At 45.2% G+C, this 23,098-nt stretch overlaps 3 protein-coding genes across 3 annotated transcripts in view; all 3 read right to left on the bottom strand.

Moving 5' to 3' along the window:
* The window catches only part of pard6b (par-6 partitioning defective 6 homolog beta (C. elegans)), a 20,091-nt gene extending 18,845 nt beyond the window's left edge, over positions 1–1,246 (bottom strand). The window contains exon 1 of the mRNA XM_070969218.1: positions 905–1,246. Coding sequence (XP_070825319.1) covers positions 905–967 — 63 coding nt within the window. The 5' untranslated portion in view covers positions 968–1,246. The remainder of the gene's footprint in view (positions 1–904) is intronic.
* The window catches only part of LOC139335492 (collagen alpha-1(XX) chain), a 90,058-nt gene that overhangs the window by 33,311 nt on the left and 33,649 nt on the right, over positions 1–23,098 (bottom strand). The window lies entirely within an intron of this gene.
* Positions 12,586–22,576, bottom strand: adnpb (activity-dependent neuroprotector homeobox b). The gene is made up of 4 exons (XM_070969028.1): positions 22,128–22,576; positions 17,997–18,113; positions 16,839–16,931; positions 12,586–16,665 (listed from the first exon to the last, which is right to left on the bottom strand). The coding sequence occupies exons 2-4, from the start codon at positions 18,102–18,104 to the stop codon at positions 13,672–13,674; spliced, it is 3,195 nt and encodes a 1,064-aa protein (XP_070825129.1). The 5' UTR covers positions 18,105–18,113; positions 22,128–22,576; the 3' UTR covers positions 12,586–13,671.

Below are 23,098 nucleotides of genomic sequence, written 5' to 3'. Positions count from 1 at the left end.
AAAAGATGATCTACAATTCACTGCCAACCTGGACACTCATCAACTTATTCATTGGTACACAGCAGGATTATAGTAGTAATAGACTGGGATACAACACAGGTCCCCCACATGACGACAATCTGAGATAAATGAGCCTGGACTGCTTATATTGGCAAAGAACTGAACAAAGTCAAACAAAAAGTATATTATGACTTTGAGTTAAGTGTTTGGAGGCAAACTTAACTGAAACTGTTAACCAAAGAGGTAGTGGCACTAATGAATAGGTCATATTTTTTGTCAACATACAGCATAAAAACTAGTTTTGAAGAGCAAAAATCGCCCTGAGGTCCCGTTCCTCAGCATGTGCGTATGATCGCAGCACAGGCAGGCCTGACGCAGGCCGTGTGACACCTGTGCGCTCAGGAAAATGACACAACAAGCTCCAGCCACCAACGAGCATACTGAGACACATTTCACAGAGCTAAACATCTTCAAACTTATGGAAACTTCCTCTGTGTTTTAGCTGACACGAAAGCTTGACTCAAACTTGCAGTCATTGTTTGGTAAATGAGCAGAGGTGAGCGACGCAGGACGCTGTGACAGGTGACACTGGCTCACTGCGGCGTCAGCTGACATAACCTCCGCCTTCAAACTTACTAGCTAGCTATCAAACTTCTGTGAAAAATCGACCTAAATCACCATTAAAAACAGAGTTTTAACTATGGCGGGCGACAAGCGAGGTAATAGCAACACCTGTGTCGGCTGGTTAAGCGTTAGCTTGTATCTGTGTAATTTGCGCAACATTATAACTTGCTATCAAGCCACTTAGCAGGCTAAATTAGCCAGAGTAGTCATCACGGGGGAGTTAAGACTACAACTACAGCTAGTACACAGCTAAAGAAGAAGTCGTCCTACGCAGCCTTACCTTGCTCTTCACCTCCACGGCACTCAGAGAACGGCTGCTCGGCACTCGGTGGTTCTTGTTCATGTTTCGCTAGCAGCGGGACGGCCGCCAAAGCACACTGCGCTGCTCCTGCTCCTGCTGCCGCCGCCGCCGCCACAGCCGCTCTGTGTCTAATAACCTTATGTGTCCACCACTTATTGTCCAGTAACACCCACTGGCCCACGACTTCTCGACGTCCAGCGGCTTGCTTTGTCTCTCCAAAAACGCGACAACGGCTGCCAACCAGCCTAGCTCACCCTGTAAACTTAACTCCTCTCATACTTGCTGCTGCCAATGAAGCTGTACTGCGAACGAGTACAGTGTGTCGGTCTACATCAGACCATCTCTCTCTCTCTCTCTCTCTCTCTCTCTCTCTCTCTCTCTCTCTCTCTCTCTCTCTCTCTCTCTCTCTCTCTCTCTCTCTCTCTCTCTCTCTCTCCCTGGTGAGTTGCCGCCACGAGACTTCAAAATAAAAGGCTCAGCTCTGTCTGTCTCTCAGCCTCGACTTCAAAATAAGAGCCCTCTACCTTGAAGGCCTGTCCGAAGGACTGACCTGTCAGGGGCTCCCAACCTTAATCTAATAGCTAGAGCAACACTAGACGAGAACAATAAAGATTTTTACATTTTATTTATCCAACAAACCCTATCTGAATGGACAATTTTCATGATTTGGTTATTGATTTCCACCATCAGTGATTAAAGTACAGGTGTTCACACATTAAGCTATGTCACTGTGCTAAATTCAAGCTGAACAATCCAAATTTCTCTGGAGATCCTAAAAACCCCTTTTAATGTCCCCCATTAGAAACTATTCTCTAAACAGTTCAAATGAATACCTTGTTGCCTGTAAATCACATACCTCATTAGAAATTTCCTGGATAAAGTATATAAATAATAAGAACAGTCTTATTAGGTGGACTATCCTCTACTTCTTTCTTCTTTTATTCCTCACTGCAAATTTTTACAGTGGTGTGCAAAAATCTAAAACAGCAACAAAAATACATTTGGCATCATATTATACCTTGTGTGATATCATTTGCATATTGATTACACATGACATGGGGGAAGTGGTGTAGTAAGCGCTTTTAATTTATCATCATGATGTCAAGTATAGAGATAAAAATGATGTGGGCACTGTTGGAGATGACTGCGCCTTGTTTCTTAGTGTATAGTGACACCTTCTGGACAGAAGCCATATCAGTCCACTGCAGCTGGCTATCAGCCCTATGGGCATTTACTGTACTCAAAAGTGTATGCACTAAGCTATGTATGCATAACACTCTGTATACATAAAGTTGTCAGTACAGTATGTCCCACCATTACAGGCAGTGATAAAGTGGTGCTCAAAAAGGTTTTTGAGCTCTGCTCTACAGGCGGTGGTCATCGTACAGCACTGATATCGAGGATGAAAACCACTTCAGTGGATTAATGTCATATTTTCTTGAACAAAATACCAGCCTAAATTAGATCAGTGAGATGAATTACTGGCAGGTCTTCCAAAACTTCATGTGAGGGCCAGTAAAATGATAATAAAAAGTCCAAACAACCATATTTGATAAGACGTTGTTTTGTGGCATGATCACGTGCAGAAAAGTGACCAAAGGCCGTTCTTGTTTCATTAGACAACATTCTATGGATTGAAATATTATTGAATTATTGAAAAGTCAATCTACACAGGGGTTTTCACCTATGTGCCCGATTAGACCTCAAAGTGTGCTTGATCTCCCACACTCATCTGTTAGTTCTGTTGCACAAATTACCCTTATCCATAAAAACGGGATTAATAAAATCCTGACTACAGTATACAAAGGGCAGCAAGATTGTGACATGATCCAGTAATAATCAAAGAACATACAGTTGATCAGAGGGAAAGAGAATGAACATGAAAAGATTAAGAGAAAAAATATTAGATATTGTCTGTGTTTCATAATGCACTGAGGCCCGCTGTAACTGTACCACTGGCTGCAACACAAGCCCAAAGCATGACCCCTGTGCTTGTCAGTTGGAGAGATGTTTTTTCAGTTTTTCAGTTCTCTTTTAAATGAATCAGTCCACAGGGTGTGTTTCTGACATGCTTCAGGCTTTCAGATGTTCCTTTCCAAACATTTTGTGGTGAGGATGCAGGAAAGGTTTTCTTCTGATGACTCCTCCATGAAGGTGGTATCAGTGCAGGTGTTGCTGCACAGTGGAACAGTGCACCATCACTGCACAGTCTGCTAAATCCTCCTGAAGGTCTTTTGCAGTCAAACAGAGCTTTGATTTACCTCTCTGGCAATCCTACAAGCAATTCTCTCTGAATGTTTTCTTGGTCTTCCAGACCTCAACTTGACCTCCACTCTTCTTCTTAATGACCGTTTTTAATTCATTAATTACATTATGAACTGATGTAATACCTGAAAACTCTTTGCTGTCTTCTTTTAGCCTTCTCACGAGAATCCATTAAAGCGGTGGGCAGCTGCTCAGAGGAGCTCACGGCTGCTCACATCACTTGTATCATGTGGCCTTTCCTTACAATGATTGTGAACAAGTCACAGCGCTATCAAGATAATAAAGGTCTGAGACCTTTGTGAAAGTTATCTGAGAGCTTGTCTGTTCATGTGCCTTTTTTGCAGCTTTTGCATGGTGCTCATTTCCTTTTTTCCCTTTAAAACTGTACAAAACAAAAATAATGCACTAATTTTGATTGAAATGTTGAAGATGCTTCATCTTTGGGCATCTCATGAATTTAACTCTGATCTCTCTCTCTCTGTCTCTCTCTCTCTCTCTCTCTGTCTCTCTCTCTCTCTCTCTGTCTCTCTCTCTCTCTCATTTCATACTTGACTGCACAATGTTTGCTTTATCTGCTCTGATTGAATCATGTGTTTTTTTTTTTCTTTTTCATGGAAGATGTTTGACATGTCCCAGCAGGAAAAATAAAACAAATGATGGCTGAATTCCACTGAGCTGCTTTGCTTTCAGAGTTTGTACATTGTGGTTCACTGTGACACTGTCAGGATTTACAAGGACAGCTGGAGAACAGATCCATTGTTAATGTTATTAATGTAAAAATCACTTCACTTGGTTTTCTTTAAAAGATAAACAAACCAAGTGAACCCCTACTAACCACTGATTTCCCAACCACAAAGTAAGTCTCTCAGGTAAGGTTGGAGTGAGCAAACCTGTTGATTCTTGGTTGAGGCTGAGCACCTGTGCTTTTCCTATCACGTTTTCTTTTTTTCCTTCTCTTATTTTACAAGGTTGAGGCCTATTTGAGATTAGATTTTTTTCACACCTTGCCAAGAGGGCAGCGTGAAAACACTGTCAACAATAACCCTAACATGAGCAGGTTAAGCAAGACAGGGCAGCATATTCAAAAGCTTTTTCTAACTCTTCTTTTAGAGTGCCAACATCTGGAGAGGTGTATCTTTTCCATTCTGATATGCATTATACATTTGTTTGTTTGTTTTTAATGTGTCAATACTAATTTTAGCGTCAGTACACCTTTTTCAATGCCACGTCACTGTCCTGGCCTTCAGGCAAATGTAACTCTTTTGCTGCTAAATGCTCCACTGTGTTCACAAGCTATTTGCTCACTTTGTTTGCTGCTTGGTGATGATGAGTTATGGGTTTCACTGAAGACAGGTGTCTGCTGCAGACAGTCACAACAATATGAGAATGGTGAACCAAACAGCAAAGTTACAGGCTAGAAAATCAAAAGATGGAGCTGAAAGTCACCAAAACACTCTGTAACGCAGAGAAGAACCTCTGTGAGTTCATCACTTCGAGCGACTCCTTTCACATGCAAGTACATATGTGATCATTCATGTGTAATTTAATGTCAGTTACACAGCATCAATCCAAAGTCTGCGAACAGCCACCATAACATAACTGGTCATACCAGACCAAGCAAGGCCTACAGCACGTTAAAGATGAATGATGCTACATTATAATTAACAACAATTACTGTTATTTTGTACTTCCAGTTGCAATTACAAATCCATCACAACTTTTTTAGGGCCCACCATGTAGTTTAGTGGTGGTAAATCTTTGGAAGCTGAATTCAAACTTTGTTTTCTCCTCTTCCCAAACAGCCATTGTTTCCATATATTTTACACACAGCATGTGAATCAAGCTGTCCAGAATTATGCTGGAGACATAGAGCGTCATCATCATGTCTTCTTATATTTATTTATTCATTGACATTGTTACATTATTCTGTAGAGATGCAGCGTGTACTACTAAAAAACACTAAGTACAGGATTTCAGGGGCTTGAGGCTGTGATGCAGAACGTCCAGTTATTCTACAGAAAGAGTACAGGAGAGAACTCCAAGGGCAAAGAACAAATTCACTCCTCTTCCACTAAAAATATTTTGTCACAGCAGCAGGGTCATACGGTGACTGAGGATACCGTCCTTCAGCTGCACAGAACAGATTCAGGTGACGCACTGGCAAATATCTGTCTACCTGAAATGATCTTGAAGAAGATTCAGCACCAGAGCTGCTGTTTTGTATCAAAACATGACTTCTGACCGAGGCTACATTTATTTTTAAATGTATGTAAACACCAAACAGATCATATACATTGTTTTGTCAGGTCAACAAATTCATGCATTTGTCAACTGCTAGAAAAACTCTTTTTTCATGTTCACCAAGTAAATGGCACTCCCCAGTAGGTTGTTGCCCCATTTCCTCACTCCCCTCCTTTTCAGCCTCCCTCTCTCGTACCGGCTTTGTCCACAGCTCTGTAGATAAAGCGTCTGACCTCCCAGCAGACCTCCTCCCTCCCTTGTGCCTCACCCCTCCCACCAGTCCCTCTGCAATATGTGCAATGTGACCAGCAGATATCTGCTTTCCAGCTATGAGGGGTGCCAGTGGCTGCATCATTGTCACCATGCAAAGCTTCTCTCTGCTCCCTGTCCTTTCCACGGAAATATTGCTGTTGGTTTCCCTGATGCACACACACAGTCATACTCCCCCTCATGCTTGGTCCCTTCCCTCTTTCTGCCATCACTGCACACACTACTGCACAGGAGTCTGCTGGCTCTCTCTCTCTGTCTCTCTCTGTCTCTCTCTCTCTCTCACACACACACACACACACACACACACACACACACACACACACACACACACACACACACACACACACACACACACACACACACACTCTCACCAATGAGATGATGATTATGTCACCAGCTGAGTTTCTGCAGCCCTATTCATGCAACATCATGGAAAGTTTGATTCACATGTTGACAGGCATATTGGAGGCTGTTTGCAAAGTATTGGCTGTCAGTTAAGGTTAAGATGAAAAAATAGCCATCAATCTGCCCAAAGCAAACACTTTGCTTGCACTGTCCCCAACATGAGAAGAAAAGAAGAAGAAACAGGCTGTACTCTTTGCAGGTGATGTGCTTCTGTAAGCTTCATGAGAACATGAGCCTCAGTGCACACTGGGGTGGTTTGCAGTTGAGTGTGAAGTGTTAGGGATGGGATTTAGCTCCTCCAAGTCTGAGGCCATGGTTCACTGCCTGAAAACGATGGATTACTCCTAACAGGTTGGGAGTATGTTACTGCTTCAAATGAAGGAGTTCATGGCAGTATCTTTGGATCTTGTTGAGATGCCTGCTAATTTTGGGGGCCTTTTTTTTCCTTATTTGATGCATGAGATGGGGGAGAAGACACACAGCAAGAGGCCACAGGTTAGAATCAAACCTGCTGAGGACTCAGCCTCCTCAGTGGGGTGCAGCTGTACCAGGTGAGCTACTCAGGGGCCCCTGCAGAGATTATATATCTAGTTTGGCTTGCAATCCCCATGAAGGATCTGGAAAATGTTTCTGCGTGAGCAATGTCTGGAATACGTTGCTTAGTCTGCTCCCGCTTTGCCAAGGCCAAGGCAAGATAAGCTGCAGAAAAAGGATGGATGGGTGGATGATAGATGGTATTATTCACATGCTTAAGAACTCAATGAACATCAATGCAGAGTTGTCTGATGCAGGGTGTGTGTGTGTGTGTGTGTGTGTGTGTGTGTGTGTGTGTGTGTGTGTGTGTGTGTGTGTGTGTGTGTGTGTGTGTGTGTGTGTGTGTGTGTGTGTGTGTGTGTGTGTGTGTGTGTGATTGTGATCTTATTACCTTTAACGAAACAGTTTGAGTATTTAGATGGATCCAGCATGAAAGAGCTTTGTGGTCTCTGGGGTTTTCTCTCATGAGTGAAACAGATTAACCTTGAGGGACAGTTTTCACTGTGGACAGGTTTCATGTTTGTAAAATGACTTTGGTGGTGTTTATCGTTGCTTCACAAGCTGGGGTATCATGTGGTGATATGTGGTTGCTTTTGTGCTTTATGATACAGTGTGAGGGCCCTGGGCCTGACCCCCACTAACTCACTGAGGGATTGGCCCTGCGTGGTTGGGAGTCTACATAAGTCAGCCCGCTTCCAAGACGGCTTGCTTTCCCTCCCTCATGAAGACATTTGTACTTCAGACAGCTGACTTGGTTTCATTGGTTTGATTGTGTTTAGTTTATCCTTTGCTTTTGTCACATGAAAACCTGTAAGCACCTCCAGCTTCACAGCACCCAACACACCCTCACTTCACCACTGACTGCTTCACACATCACGCTTTGCTTGTTTGGAGTTATCCTTCATGTATGACCTGCTTTATGAAGCTGTTACTGTTTGGACCTTTCTTCTCTGCTATGGCCTGAACCAGCAGACTCAATGGATTAAATAAACAAGATATAATGTGTTAATTACTTTAGGTGCCTTCAGGCAGCATGCGGTTGCCACCACTGCCTCCATTTTTTCAATGTAAACACAGCAGCAGACAGGAGGAGGGCAAATGGCACTCTCATAAATGCATACTGGCATTTTCAGCATCAGATTCAGAGCTTGATTATCCAGTCTGGGACAATAAACAGCACGCGTTAGCAAAACTTGTTAACCATTTCATGTGTTCTTAACTACAATCTGATCCTTTTAGCTATGCGATGAGGTTACAGCTGAGGGGTAGTGGCAGCCCCTGATGTATGGTGTAGGTTGTTGGTAGGATTAAAGATAGACCTGAACAGGCATAGAGCTGTCACCTGCTGGACCACTGCTCGTTCAAAAGACGCTACAGGACGGCAGCTGCGGCAGCAACCACTCGTGAGCGAAAGCACCTGTTGAGGTGCCGGCAGGTGCACTTCATTACTTTTGAAGAGAGCCAAACATATCTGCTGTCTTTGGACTGAGCTAAGGTAACCAGCTGCTGACGTTAACTTCATGTTTAACTAATCATAGCAAAGTTCTCATTTCACTCTCTGCAAAAAAGTGAATAAACACATTCCCCAAAATATCAAACTTTTCCTTTAAAATATGCGACATACTGGACACCTCCACATCTTCAGCACCTCTGTGTCCTGGACCACACTAAGCACATAACCATTGCCTCATTTTTAGGGGTCAAAGGCCAAAAAGATTGGCATTTTACTTTTTTTGAATTTCCTGAATACAGAACTTGCCAAAATATCTTGATTTTTCTTGACTTTAATCAAAGTTCTTCTCTCTCTCTCCAACAAAAGAGAGACCCTCGACCCTGACCCTGTCCACGTCTGTCACAGGGGGACGTGGCCACTCTGCACTGCTGGGTTGCAATTGTCCACCAAAATGGCAGAAGTAGTTTCTTGTCACCTCTTTCTCCCTCTCATGACTTCCTTTCTTCCTCTATATCTCATCTGTATTCTTTTGTCATCTCCCATTTCCTCTCCTTTTCATTCTCGGGAAACTCTCCCCATCACAAATGATTTCTCTCTCTTACGATTGCCCACAGGTCTTGGTCTCTTACTCGTGTCCCTTCTCTTTTTTCATTATCTCTCTTTTCTCTGGCCATGAATGATTCAATTTCGCCATATTCTTTCATGAATCATTTGCTCTGTGAGTCTGTGCAGCAAGGCCATTCTAACTGCAGGAGGCGCTAGTAGAGGGATAGGTCAGCAATCATCTCTCTCTGCCCCCCCACTGCTCTCTCTCCACTCCACCCCCCCACCTCTGCTGTGTCCCTCAGCCACCCACTCGCACCCCCCTCCTCCCCCCACAGCTCCATCACCCAGCACTGCAGAAGAGGCCTCTTGTCTCTCCTGCAGTCTGCAAGGCCTTTCTTTAGCCCGACCCCCTCTCTCTCCTCTCTCCTCCTCGTCTCTCTTTCCGTCCCTGTGCTGGTCTTATTGTTCTGGTTTGTGTGGCACCCTGATCTAGATGACCTCTAGCGACATGCAATATTCAGAGGATGCAAACTACACGATGAAATTTTGTAGCCACAACATCACGAGTGGCTCTTCCACTGGCACACTAATTTGTTATTTTTTATCTTTTCCCCCTTTGCAAAAAGGAATCTCACATCGGCTCCTGCCAGCTTCCTACAGGGGGCGCCATCAATGACTCCGCCGCAGCTGTTATTACATTACAACCTGCTCACGACCCCCTCTACATGTCCCTTCTCCTCTGCTCCTCTATTCCACCTCCCCTCCTCTGCTCCCTCTTCCCCTCTCTCGCCCTGATTAGCAAGCCGTCACCACTCAGGTGGATGCAAGCTGCAGGTCAGGTGGGGGCAAATGCTAAACTGACCTGTGGCCAGTTCAACCAATTAGCCTCCCTCCTGTTAAGCACAAGGGCTGTTTTGTCTCGCAGGCTGCACCTCTTTGTGTCTGACAGCACACACACCAGGGCCTCTCTGTCTCTCTCCTCCAGCTACAGGGGGCGCCAGTCCCTACAGCACCACCACCACCTCCCCTCCCCCTGCTCCTCCTCTCCCCTTTTTGTCTCTCCTCATCCTCCTCCTTTTCCCTTCCCCCTACACCCTCCTCCATCTGCCCCTACCACTTCCTCCCCTCTTTCTACCTTGCCACTCTCCCTTCTCCTCCTCTCCTCTCCCCTTGTCTTTGCTTCTCCTCCCTTGTGCTCCTGTCCCTCTCTGACTCCCTATTTCTTCTCCTCCCCTCCCCCAAACTCCTATATCCCCACCCCTTCCCTTCGTCTCTCTCTCTTGCCTCCCCTCCCCTCCCCTCCCCCCTTTGAAAGGCTGTTAAGCGCTCCTTCTACACAGCACTGCAGATGAGGCCTCCGCCTCCCCCACAGTCTGCCAGGCCTCTCTCTCTCTCTTCTTCAGCCTCCCCCACCACTCCTTCCCTCCCTCCCTTCCTCCCTCTCTCGCTCCTTATAACAGCATAGCAACACTGACTATCCAGCCAAGGAGAGCCTTGCCTCACTCTCCCTCCCTCTCACACTGGGGTAATTTCCCTCCATTTTAGATTCCTCATCCCAGGGTGGCAAAAGATGGGATTTTAATGAAATACTTGGAGGTAAAAATATATATAGTGAATGCACCCATGATGTCACTCAATTTACCTGGTTTGGTAGAACTGTGTGACTCATGAGATGAATCTCAGTCAGATCTGATTGATCGCTACTCCGGGAGAGTACCTTTCATCCAATGGTATGCCCCAGAAAAGGGTTAATAATGTAGTGTTCTATTTCTAACCAAGGCCTTTCCACATGTAATCACTGGTAACATGCAGGCAGGGTCCAATCTGGTATAGCTGTAAAACCAGAACACAGGAGGACCTATTGTAGCTCTCTGACAAACACATCACATATTCCCTTTCATGTTTTCTTTAAACACCTCATTGTACACGCAGAAAAGAGGATGTTCAAACAAGGTTTACTTAAAATGTGGAGCTTGTCACCGATTTCAGGCAACCAATTGGTTGTGGAAACTGGGCAGCCGTGTTATCTGCACTGAATTTTGAGAATGACCACATTAAAGGCAAAACGATTCAACAACCCGCATACAAAACACAGGAAGACAATCTCTCCCTTATCAAGATGATGTCAGTGACTCCTTTACCTGTAATTTCTGTGGTTGAAAACATACAGATGAGGCTTTATCTGAGAGTGAGATCATTATTTTGCACAGTTCGTGTAAGGAAACCCTCACTCTTCAATACACCAGACATATAATAACACTCCAGCAAGGCTACACTGGGGGCCAACTCAATTTTGGCCACCAAGAACTATTTTTGGCTTTTCAAAGATGAAGAAGTGATGAAGCACTGTGTTGGGATATACACACACACACACACACACACACACACACACACACACACACACACACACACACACACACACACACACACACATATATATAAAAGAATGTAGAAATATATAGAAATGTGGAACTGGGAATAAATCTCACCCTGGGTTGATATTCCCCACTGTTTCGTCAAATTACAAAGAGATGGAAAATCTCATTACGATGTGCTGATGGATATGCATATGTCTTGACTTCATCTCAGACCTGATTGGGAAATTAAATATTCAATTGGATAATTTTAATAGTTCCTTAAATAAGATCCAATTAACTTAGAGGAAAAGATCATTTCTATAGCTGGAAATTGCATGCTTTACTTTCTTGCAAAATGCCATCACAGATGCCACAGACTGACTCAACATTACATCGAGCCGGCAGAGACACTGAGCTCAAAAATGCAGACAAACAGAGCACCACATGACAGGTACCTGTTGATGCCACTGTATCTGACCATATAAGACACATTTTCTCCTGGCTGCTGGTGATTAAGGTAATCGTTAGGTTGTAGGAAACCTGTAACAACATAGCTGCTAAAGCCATACTGAAACTGGCTTGCACACATTAGAAACTACATTTATCCATTAACTTTGTCAATATAGAATATACAATATATACAATTTTCGTTTTTGTGCCAAAAATCTGTCTTTCTTAAAAAGGAGACTGACATTTCTGATCAGTCTGCCGCTCAATAATATCAAACAAAAGTCAGTCTCCCTGATGTCCCACTGGTTTATACTTTTTGAATGATCCCTCCCTCCCTACATCACTGCCCACTCAATGTAAAAAAATAAAATAAATATGTCTTTGTTTTAAATGCTTTTCTAGCACAATACTTTCTAACAATTTGCTTACTGTTGTTTTGCAATATTATAGCATTTGGTTCCTGTTTTGGAGATTAAAACCCCCAAAATCTTTTTGGCTTGTGACCGTTAAAACTGAAGTAAAATCTATCTGTGACCTCTCATTACACGTTATGGCCTTAGCGTGGTCATGAGCCTGGAGTGATGAATAAATCCAGTATTTACAATTTTGCTATCTCTCTCCTTAAGTGTCAGATGACCTTTCATATTTATATCTTGGGACTGCTTGGGTGTGTGTGTGTGGTGGTGGTGGGGTGTCTGTATTTCAGTATTTCAAACAGGCACCAAAATACCAAAAAGTTCACTTTGCACCATTAGCCACACAGTCTTTATCTCTACTGAGAAGTACTCTATAGCCCCTTTCAAACCAAAAGGAGGACACTCCATTCACTGCTGTACAAGTTAACTATTAGCAACACTCTGGAACAGGATGTGTAACCTCTCCTGTATAAAAAGTTCTATGAGCCCTTGAGTCTTGAGTGTGCTGCTTTAGCATGACATGTATACTGCAAGTTTAAAGAGAAAGTTTAAGTTTGAACATCTGCAGACAAAAGCACATTTACAATGCTCATAATCTAAAAATAAACAAACACACTCAAAGCATTTCTAACTATTGCTGTGCATTAGCAAGTAAGAAGAATCATTTTTGTGCACAATCCTTCTGCTCCACACTTCAAACAAAGGAGCCGACATGGCCATAAGTTCTGTGAGAAGCACAATTACAGCACTTTATTGTTCATAAATGTTTAAGTGAAAAATGAAAACATAAAACAAATACGCACAATTCAAAGAACACAACTCTTTTGGAAAAAAAAGAAGCTTTGTGGATGTCAGCATGGTGGTTACTGTCCAGTCTTGTGGGGTAAAGAAACATCAAGTTCAAATTGTGAAAATTGAAAGCAAGTTCAGTCCAGCCACGTAGAGCTGATGAGCATAAGGCTGCAAACGTTGATGAAATGCTCCTTTATACTGTCAGAGGATGAAAACAGGTCAGCGCCACTATTCTTTCAGAACAGAAACCATAAAAAGGCCAACTTAAAAAAATAAAATCTAATCAAATTAAAAGCAAAAACAAGTCAATTGTTATTTCATTTATATATAGATATATTATTTTGCAAAAAAACTAGGTTTTTGTTAAAAAATAAACTTAAACATACAAGAAAATACCAGCCACCAAAGCGACACCTATTGTGAAGCATACCAATGTAGAACATATGAGGCTACCTTACACACAGGTAATAGCAAATATTTAAGGGTACATGTACGGCAACATGTGTCCAAACATGTCTAAAAGACTGTACAAATTTACACTACCCATCTCAGAATGACTGCCATGAAAAATTATGGATTATCCGGTCAGCTTAAAAGCTTAAACTCGCAACAACTCAATATTTTAAGCCACACTTACAACTTCAGTGGCTAAATCAACATTAATAACTCCTTATCTCAATGTAATAAAGTATATAGAAGGCAAAAAACTTTTTCTATTTGTTTGGTGTAACTTCACTTTCGTCTTTGCGCATCCCCTCCGGCTCTGGGAAGAAACATTAAAACTTTGTTTACAAATCTTTACATTAATCCTAGCTGCTCGTTGAGTCCTGCCTTTGAATGTCATTGGATGGCTTGTTTTGAGATTTCACTCAAGTAGAGTTCTCTCCTTATCACTCGCTCCTTCACAGATACCCGATGTAACCCGGGCAGCGTCCTTCCATTCAAGAGAGGCAGATTTGTTGGCATGGATCAAATCTAAAGTGTCTCTGACTGTTTGAGTCTTTCTGATTTTATCAGTCAGACCTGCTGTTTGCCCAGCTGGGCTCTGTCTCTCCCGCCTCTCGCAGATGATGGTACAAACTTGGGAATAATGATTGGTAGAGTGTCTCTTCCTTTAGCAGCATGTCTTCCTGTGCCCTCTGTGGGCCCGAAGCCATTCTCTACATGCTCCTCCTCGTCCTCATCTTCGTCATCATCTTCGTCGTCCTCGTCGTCGTCATCATCTGACATGTCGTCTAGATCTGAAATAATCTTGGACTCTGTCCTTGGCTCTATTCTCTCCTTAGTTCCAGTAATCTGTTTGTTACCATGGGGACGTACCTCTTCCTCCCGTTCTTTATCCCTCTGCTGCTCTTCCTCATCACTGTCAGAGTCAATGGCAATGGGCTCAGAAAGGTCTAGAGGCATTTTCTGTGGTAAGGTGCTGTTGATTGTCTTGGTTTGGTCTCTGCTGGCACTGTTGGATTTGGGGGCAGCTGGCTTTGCTTTCGTACCTTCCACAGTTCCAGCTGGCTTTCCCTTTCGTGGCAGGGCCACACCACCATTAGCAGCTACAAGCTCCCTGTGCCTTCGGAGAGCCTGCTCTGACACCCCCATATGCGTCCTAGATGTCCGCCTCTTGCCGTTTCTGCCCTCGTACGTGCCATCCTGCACAAACGCCAGCTCGTGATTCACTTTGCAGAGCTCGTGCATACTGAACCCCAGCAACACACTGGAATTCTGGGTTTCACAGTCCTGTACGCATTTCCGCCTTCTGTTGACAAAGTGACTGGAAATGTCCGACTTCCACAGCCACAGGCTGGCTGCCAGCTTCTCCACTTCCCGTTGTGTGGGATACGGTGCTAGATTGAAATACTGGGTTAGAAATGCCTTTCTGGATTCGTAGGACTCGTTTTCGTGACCTTTGGGGTCAAGAGCCAGAACTACAGGTTCATCAGGATTTTCTACAAATGTAGATGGACCGTTGCTATCCCGTGGGTGGGCCCTTTCCCCAGGAGGTCCTGGCCTCCTTCGTTTTGGCGCACTAGCGTCAGAGCAATCAAAACTGGCCCGTTTGAGAGCGCTGCTCTGGGCCTGGCCCACCCGAGAAGAGTGAGCTGCCCGACTGTCCTGGCCATTCTGGGATTTCCCTACACCTCGACAATGCACCAAGTGTAGAGTGATGGTGGAGGCAGTCATGTTACTAGTATAAACCCCCAAGCAGTGAATGCACTTGTAGGTCAGTTTCTTTTCTACAGGGTGGACTGTCTGAATCACCTGGTGCCTCTCTCTCAGGTGGTGGGCCAGTGAGTCTGAGATTGGACCCTTGAGGATAGAGAAGCAAAGAGGACACAGTGTCTTGCCTACATCCCTTTTGTAGGGCACAGATGCCTGTGGGGTACTCTTGGTTGGTGCACTGTCGGTGGCCCCTGAAGGAGTTTTGAGTGGAGGCTGAGGCATTAACCTCTTGCCTGATATTAAGGAGGCAGACAAGGCTGACGAGACAGAGGTGTTGTTGTTCTGAGCATGAAACGCCACCGACTCCTCTGGGGCATCTCTCATGTTGTAAGTAGTGACAATCAGCTGAACATTCTTGGGATTGCCCTGCTGCAGAGTGAGGTCAAAGGTCAAAGGAGAATCTGTGCGTGGGCCAACGCTCTCATCTGGGTGCGACATCCGCATATGGGCCACCATCTTCTCAACATCATTGAAGGTTGCACGGCAGTGTGGGCAAGACAGACCATGTATCAACATGTGGTTTAACAATGTGTCACTGGGGAGATAGCGGTTGCAGTAGAGACACTTGCTGGTGAAGTTGTGGATCTTCATGATGTAATTGGCTACAGCAGGCACCTTCTCTGCTTTGTGCTCTTTCTCAAAATGAGAACTGTATACATTCTCTGGGAAGAGCTCATTGCAAATAGTGCAGATTTTCCACTTCTGGGTATAGGATGTGCCGAGCACTGAGGAGCCGCTTTTCTTGGCCGTGACAGAGGCTACAGTAGTAGCTGCTGCCTGGACACGTGAACCCAGGGGGTTGGATCTGAGTGAGGAAGAGGCACTGCCCACAACTGGATTCCTCAGGCCACCACCTGAAATAAGCTGCTTTGCTGCATGTGACTGCTGGGGCACAGAAACCTGGGCATTCCCCGGTAAGGAAACCCTCACCTGCTGGCTGCCAACAGAGAATGCGTGGGTGCCCCCGGCCTTTAATCGTACTGCATCATGTTTCATCCCAGATAGAAGACCTGAGCTCAAGCCTGTCTTAGATGCGATGACCACTCGACCCAGCTGCTGTGAGCCAGGAGACCTGGTAGTGGCCATTACTGCCCCTTTAGGGCCCATCCCAATGATGGTCTTGTCTCCTTGAGTTTTAGGGGGGATCATGATGATCGGTTTGGGACGGGGGACTATCACACTGGTGTGCCCAATCATGGCAGTCACCTGGTAGCCAATCCTCTCATGGTCCTCAATGACGTGTTGAACAAGTGCCTCGTAGGTCCTTGGAACAAACAGACACTTCTTGCAGTGAATCTGGTTAATGTTAACATTGTTTGTGTTACTACTCTCTGTGTTCCCTGTGGCTCCTGCTGTGCCACCATTCTGAGCATTTGTCTTCTCTCCTGGTTTCACGATGTAGGGCTGGGCCACTTGCTGGAAGTGTTCCCGGTAGATATGCTTTCGCACTACATTGTACAAAGGGTCCCTGTAGGTGCACTTCTTGCAGTAGTACACCGCCTGTTCCACACTGTCCCCGGTCCTCTTCAGCACCCCATCCTTCATCATGATCCCACCAGCTCCCGCCACCATTCCACCAGGGCCCTGCCGCACAGTGTTGTTAGGCATGTGGAAAAGTTTGATGTGCGTTTCCAGAGTCTTTTTGTTGCCATTGTAAGTGCAGTAGGGGCAGTTGAGGAGAATGTTGTTCTCAAAGTCCTCACTGTGGACATTGCGGAAGTGGCTCTTGTATGCAGAGAAGTACTTGGATGAAAAGAGGCAGCCGGAGCAGCAGAAAGGCTTTGATCTGTAGTCCTGGAGACAGAGAGGTGAGAAAAAGCTTAAATTTGACAAGTTCTTTGTCTCAGAGAATTAAAAACTATTGTATTGCACCTTTGTATATTTTTTTCTGCTTTCATGGTGTGAACAGAAGTCAGAATTTAAAACTGATTGAAATATCACAGTGCACATCTGTGTGTGTCACACACCTGGACTTTGGTATGTGATGGCTCCCACATGCACACATCTTCCCATGTAGTGTGCTTGATATAAACCTCTGGAGGAGTGAAGTCCTTATAGTCCTAAACAACAAGGAGATTTAGATTAATACTCCATGATGTTAAAACAAGGGCACAATCAGTCAGGAGAATATCATATGAAACATTCACGAGGCACAGACTGCCTCTATGGAGACACGTATAAATGGTGGAATTATTTCAGTTTTCTGTCTTTTGAATGATGCCAAGCTGAAGTGTGCTTCAGTGATGAGATGTGTTACATTGGGACAAAAAGAAGGGGTTTCTGGCGAACTGTAGCAAACAGATTTGTTGATGTGCAGAAATCTAAAATCAGCCTCTGCTGTCCTGCATGTCAAACAAACACTGATTTGCACAAAACAACAGTGACAAATAATTGATTTCTCTATTTTTTCTGCATGAGAAATACTTCACATTCATACCTCTGTTGCCAGCTTTACTGTCCTCTGGGACACCCGTTTACTTAATGTATGGGCTGGAAAATAAGTCAATATTTTCAATTATGGACTCTATGTAAGCTTATTGTGTAAAACAAATCATATGGAGTCTGGCTCCCACGTCTAAATGAATAACAGTAAAATGTTACAGACGTGTCAAACATTAGGAATTGTGATATAATTCAGACAGTCCTCCACCTAACCCCACCAAATCTGTTTGACTCGTCACATTTGTGCACAGGCCTCTATGAAATCCAGAGAATTGGATGCTGGATACTAAGTCCTTGGTTTCTGCTGTTAAGCCTCAAGAGCAACTTTCTCCTACATTAAGTGAGACACACCAGAATAAGGGCATCATGTCAATAGGGTAATCACATGCTGTATGCATAATGTTAGGTGTCCAGCTCATAGATTCCTATCATCATACATTCTCTACATTTATTCAGCAGTGCCAGGCACCCCACTGCTGAACCCTTACTTCCCGCAGTGAGCCAAATGGAAGAGCAATCGCAATTCCTAAACTGGCCTTATTATTAAATCAAAACAAATTTCCCACATGTACACCAGTGCTACACAGATCCAAACAAGAACCATTCGTCAAAGCTATCAACACACGGGTATAGTCAAATGTGCGGCCATCGGTATGAAAATACCAAAGGCTGAGCATACTCACCTCTAGGTGATCTCTACAGAACTCCAAGCCGATGTCTCCCAGGACCTTCTTGACATTTTTCCTTGCTTTCCGCAGACTGCCTAGGTTATTGACAGGGAGCTGGAACATTCTGCCCACCTGAATAGAGAAGACACATACAGCATGTTATCAGCAGGTGGAGGGTAAAATGTAGACAGGTGGCTGTTAACTGAATCCCAAGTCAGGAAATGAACAGTTCGCTGAAAAGGACCTTTTACTTAACTCTGTATAACACCTGAACACCTATACCACATGAAATACACAATATGATGACTTCAACTATCTGTTAAAGTAATGTCTTTTTGCCATTAAGGCACAGCTGTCTTTAACATACATGCTCATTATAGTTTCATTCAGTCAATAGGAGTGACAGCTACTTATTGTCACATCTGTAGCAAGAGATATATGACTAAAAGTGCTAATATTGTTCCCCAATAGGTTATTTAGCCAAAGAGCACCCTCTTTGTGGGGACACAGACTGAAAAAAGTCCTGCGTTGAACCAGCACAGGGAGCATGTTATTTTATGTACCCCTGAGACAACGACAAAGACTCATCAGATGCTAAAACACTGCAAAAAGGTTTGTAACGCTCATGGATTCGGTTTCACAACTCTGTGAAGTTATCACAGCAGCAACTGTTTTATCTTTTGCTGTGACGATCATGACGTAAACAGAAATCTGCACTTCTATGTATGCGATTGGCCAACACAGTGCATTGCTGGGTAACTCTGCGTTACAGCAAAAGTTGAGCTTGGTGTTTTTGCTGTACAACGCTGTGTTGTTTTGCCAGAGGCCTCTGCATTGGCCGGCTGATGGACCAGCTCACAATGTGACAGAGAGCCTGGAACCAGGACCCTGATCCTGTACATATAGTTAACTGCGCTTTTCCAACTGCAATGTGCTGGCAAAGCTTCAATTCCCTAACAGAGTTTAATAGTCTGGTGAGGCTTTAACAAGCAAACATGTTTCCATAATACCTTTAAGATCCCATGACAATGAAACGTAAAAGGTTATAATGTAGGTTTTGACCTCATGCACTCGGACACACCTAGTCGCAGAAGACCAGATACATTCCTGACAATGGCTTAGAACTATCCCTCTGATTGATAGGTGGTAATTTACCAAGATACATGGACATGTGCCAGCAAAGGAGGACACCGCTGGCTTGTACTGTAAACACTGATGTGAACATTGCAGGTTTCAAATTATCAAAAAAAAAAAAAACAGCTTTACAAATATTCTAAGGAGGAAATGCACTCAGTTTCATGGACCCCAAGAATACACACAATGCCTTTTGGTGAGAAACACTTAATGGAAACATAAGTTTTGTTTGTTTACAAGAAAACACCAAAGTCACAAGCCAGTGCTCAATGGTTAACAGCAAGTTGTTTTTGTTTTGTTTTTTTTAAACGTGGCTTTCTGGGGGCATTTCTGTTATATTTTTGATGGTGACAGCAAAGAGACAGGGAAGGCAGGGGAGAGAGAGGGGTGACATGCAGCAAAGGATCTGGGATGGTATCAAACCCAGGCCCTGCTGTAGGGATTCAGCCTTGATCGTGGTACACACTCTACCAGACTAACCTACAGGAGTGCCCCAGTGGCTTAGTTTTTAAACTGTGTGCCTGCCCAATGACAAAACTATTGTTTTTTGTTACAGCCTGTCAAACTTTTGATTCAACCTGAGTAAACCTCACTTCGCTGTCTGGAGTAGAAAGTAAGGTCCCCGACATGAAGACAGACACACAAAACTGCGTGTTTTGTAACACTGTGTGTTACAATTAAAACACCATCCACTCATCAGTGTGACTATTACTGACATTAAGTTCAGAAGAAGTTAGAGCTGTTAAACTCACTGTCCAAAGTGGCTGGTTAAATTCTTCAAATCAGAGCTCCATGTAGCAAAAGTCAGAGGTCACGGATGCACAGTGACATAAAGGCAGCACAGTGACAACAACAGCACCGTCCCAAACAATTCCTGTGAACATCTAAGCTCATTTCCCTTCTAGAAAACACACACTGTGTGTGTGTGTGTGTGTGTGTGTGTGTGTGTGTGTGTGTGTGTGTGTGTGTGTGTGTGTGTGTGTGTGTGGTTCCACTGGCTATTGGCCAAGTGAAGAGCTGAGAGAACCGGAGACATTTGTGTCCATCGCCTGTCTACTGTCTGTCTTCCATTCAGAAATGTGCAAGTCCAAGAGTGAGTGAAAGAGACACACATCCTTGCACACTTCCCCTCTCTGTCTCCCTTTCCTGCTTCCTCCCATTACTTGTAGATGGCGCTAGAGAGGAGCTCCATTATGTAAGCCTCCCTATACTCTGCCTGCCCCCTTTTTCTCCCTGCCTCGCAATACCATCACAGAATGGCGCCTCCTATTGAGTCAGCAGCAGCCTCTACAATATGTCTGCAGTGGAGGGGGAGGGGGAGGGAGGGAGGGAGAGGGAGGGAGGGAAGGGAGGAGAGGAGGGAGGGATGTTGGAAGGGGAGGGACAGAAGGAGCCAGAGAGATCAGTGAAGGGGGAGGGTGAGTGAGTGTGTGTGTGTGTGGGGAGGGGGGGGCAGTTGGGAGGAAGAGGAGGGAGAGAGAGGGGAGGGGAAGTGAGCAAGTGAGTGAGGGTAGAAGGAGTGTGAGGGGAGAGATGAGAGGAAAGGAGAGAGGACAGAGTGGAAGTGGAGGGGGGAGGGGAGGGGATGGGGAGGCAGGGAGGTCAGACAGACAGGATCTGAGAGGGGTGGGAGGGAGGGTGAGGGAAGGAGGGGAAGAGGCTGACAGGGGAGAGAGAAAATGGGAAAGGGTGAGGGAAAGAGGGGGCGACGGATAGGCAAGGAGGGGAGGGGGGTGGGAGGAAGAAAAGGAGAAACAAAAAGCCAAGGAGACGCTGAGCAGGAGGGAAGGGAGGGAGAGAAGGAAGAGGAGAGGGAGGAAAGGCGATAGGAGGCTCTGCTCTGCTGAAGGCTGCTGGCAGAAAACAGGTTTCCCCCTTCTACTATGTTGTGAAAAAGAAACAACAAGAGGCCCACAAACCTTCAGCCACACATTTCCTCACACTTACTCAGTCCTCTACTGAGACATGATAACCTATGATCCGGCTGACTGCTGCCTCTGTCAATGTGCAGATGCTCAGTGAGGGGAGACGCTCCTGGTGACGTCCACACTCACACCAACAGCAGAAAAGTTTGGGATGCTTCAAATCCTCTGGGGTTAATAGGCTAAACACCTGTCTGCAGCCCTAAGCAATGAAGGTGGAGGGCTGCGTGTGAGGCTGTGTGTGCGTGTGTGTGGTGGTGGTGGTGGTGGGGGCGTAGATGGTAGTGACCATGATCATAATGTGACACTTTGCCTAAGCAAGTGACAGCCCCCCTGGATCAAACACGAGGTGTGAGTGCATCACCAGCCTGGTGTCACCTGTGAACTCGGATCATGCTCTGATCACTTTTGAGGGTTTGATTAGTCAAATGAAAACTTGCAGGATATAAGAAACATGAATTACATGAATTTTATGTCACACATTGTCAGTGAATATGTAGCCTGCCGTGTGTCCCCAACACAAAACTCTGTCCAGTGATGTAGACACACTTTCAATATTCATAGCATTCCTCGCATTGAACACGTTAACTCGCAAGATTTGTCATGGTAGCTTCAGCTGAGCGTATCACGACCCAATGGTGCGGTGTGGTGACATTCAGTGTCAGTGAATCTAATCTCTGATCAACATCTGGCAGCCTCCTGATCGATGGCTTTGGCAGGGAGCTGCCGCCGCCGACAAAGAATCGGGGACACACCGCGCTAAGTTAGCATGCTAAGCTAGCCAACTCGCACCAACAACACGGGCTGTTCGCAAACTAATGCTGCCAATTCTGTCCTTACATTTCCCACACGGGATATTCGCTTGCATTTTCCCGAGGCTGCTCTAAACAAACCCGCGGGAGAAGTCATTCAACTTGAGGCTTCCGCTGAATCCTCATGACTTATAGAAGCATAACGTTGGCCATATCGACAGCCAAGTTACCTTAGCTATAGTTCAGCGGCAGCCGTCGCATCTTCGCAGGTAGCAACGGCTAACAGCGAACTGTCGAGCTTTGACGGAGGTGTCCAACATTATGACAGACAACTTTACCTGCTTTCACATCCACTGCTCCCCTCTGAGCCAAATGTGTCGCCTCAGGATGGCTGAGGCGATGGACAGACACTTTCACTTCGTTCAGATATCTCGCTAATATCCTCTCTGGTGACAACTAGCTTCGTGGGGGAGAACCAGCCACCCCCGGCCGTTGGTCTATCCTCCAAACCCGATTCTCCCTCGCCGACTGGGGTTATCCTCTTCCCTCTGGTCGGCAAACGGGAACAGAAAGCCTCCGAGACTCATTACAGAATGAAAGCCTCCATTCTCCGTAGTGGTGCAGGCAGGCGCATGTGCTATTGTTGGGAACAACTACCGGCGGATCCACTCTTTCAGATAAATTGCCTAAGTGTGCCTATGATTGCCTGGCAGCCGATAACGCTTTGCCCATTCTCTTCTCTGACAGACAATACACATCCAGCCTAGAAACTGCCCTATCCAAAATGGCGCAAATAAAAGGGGCGGAAGTGACATCTACTTGATTAGCATAAATAATCTCATTGTGAGCTCCTCGCGAGTCCGGCTCATTAAAAGTCTTGATTGGTCTGTCAATCACTTTGGCCAATTAAACAAATGTCTCTTAAAAAAAAGCACCTACCTCGTCCCTCAAAAACCAAGCGTGTCTTTGGCGTCTGGGTTCGAGTCTGTGGCTGTAAACAACCCGGCGCAGTAGTTGCGGGATCTGGCCGACAGCGGGCGTCCTTCTGGAATGGGCCGCTCCGACTTATGCGCATGCGCTTCATGGCTGCATCTGGGCCCCCTTCCCCTCCTCTCCCCTGCGGAGGGTCGGATGCACACGGAGCCTCACCACTCAGCTGATGTGGTGCTAACAGCACGATCGCCGGTAGGTGGCGCTGTACTGTGCTGTGTTAGTAACCGCACTATTCCACCAAAACTGACCGGGACTACTTTCCTGTACGGTGCCTGGTGAAGGGCAGAACTGTGCGTCAGCACCAAACCCACTGTGA

Source organism: Chaetodon trifascialis, chromosome 8 (genome assembly GCF_039877785.1).
Source record: "Chaetodon trifascialis isolate fChaTrf1 chromosome 8, fChaTrf1.hap1, whole genome shotgun sequence".
NCBI classification, from domain to species: domain Eukaryota; kingdom Metazoa; phylum Chordata; class Actinopteri; order Chaetodontiformes; family Chaetodontidae; genus Chaetodon; species Chaetodon trifascialis.
The sequence above is the reverse complement of the archived record's forward strand: the minus strand, read 5'-3'. Positions and strand labels throughout refer to the sequence as shown.

What these genes read in the sequence shown, in the direction of transcription:
- adnpb (XM_070969028.1), bottom strand. Translation starts at nt 18,104, where the DNA reads ATGTTCCAGCTCCCTGTCAATAACCTAGGCAGTCTGCGGAAAGCAAGG. An exon ending in TCTGTAGAGATCACCTAGAG is followed by an intron (nt 16,932 to 17,996) that starts GTGAGTATGCTC and finishes CTTGTTGTTTAG; the next exon opens with GACTATAAGGACTTCACTCC. An exon ending in CATCACATACCAAAGTCCAG is followed by an intron (nt 16,666 to 16,838) that starts GTGTGTGACACA and finishes CTCTGTCTCCAG; the next exon opens with GACTACAGATCAAAGCCTTT.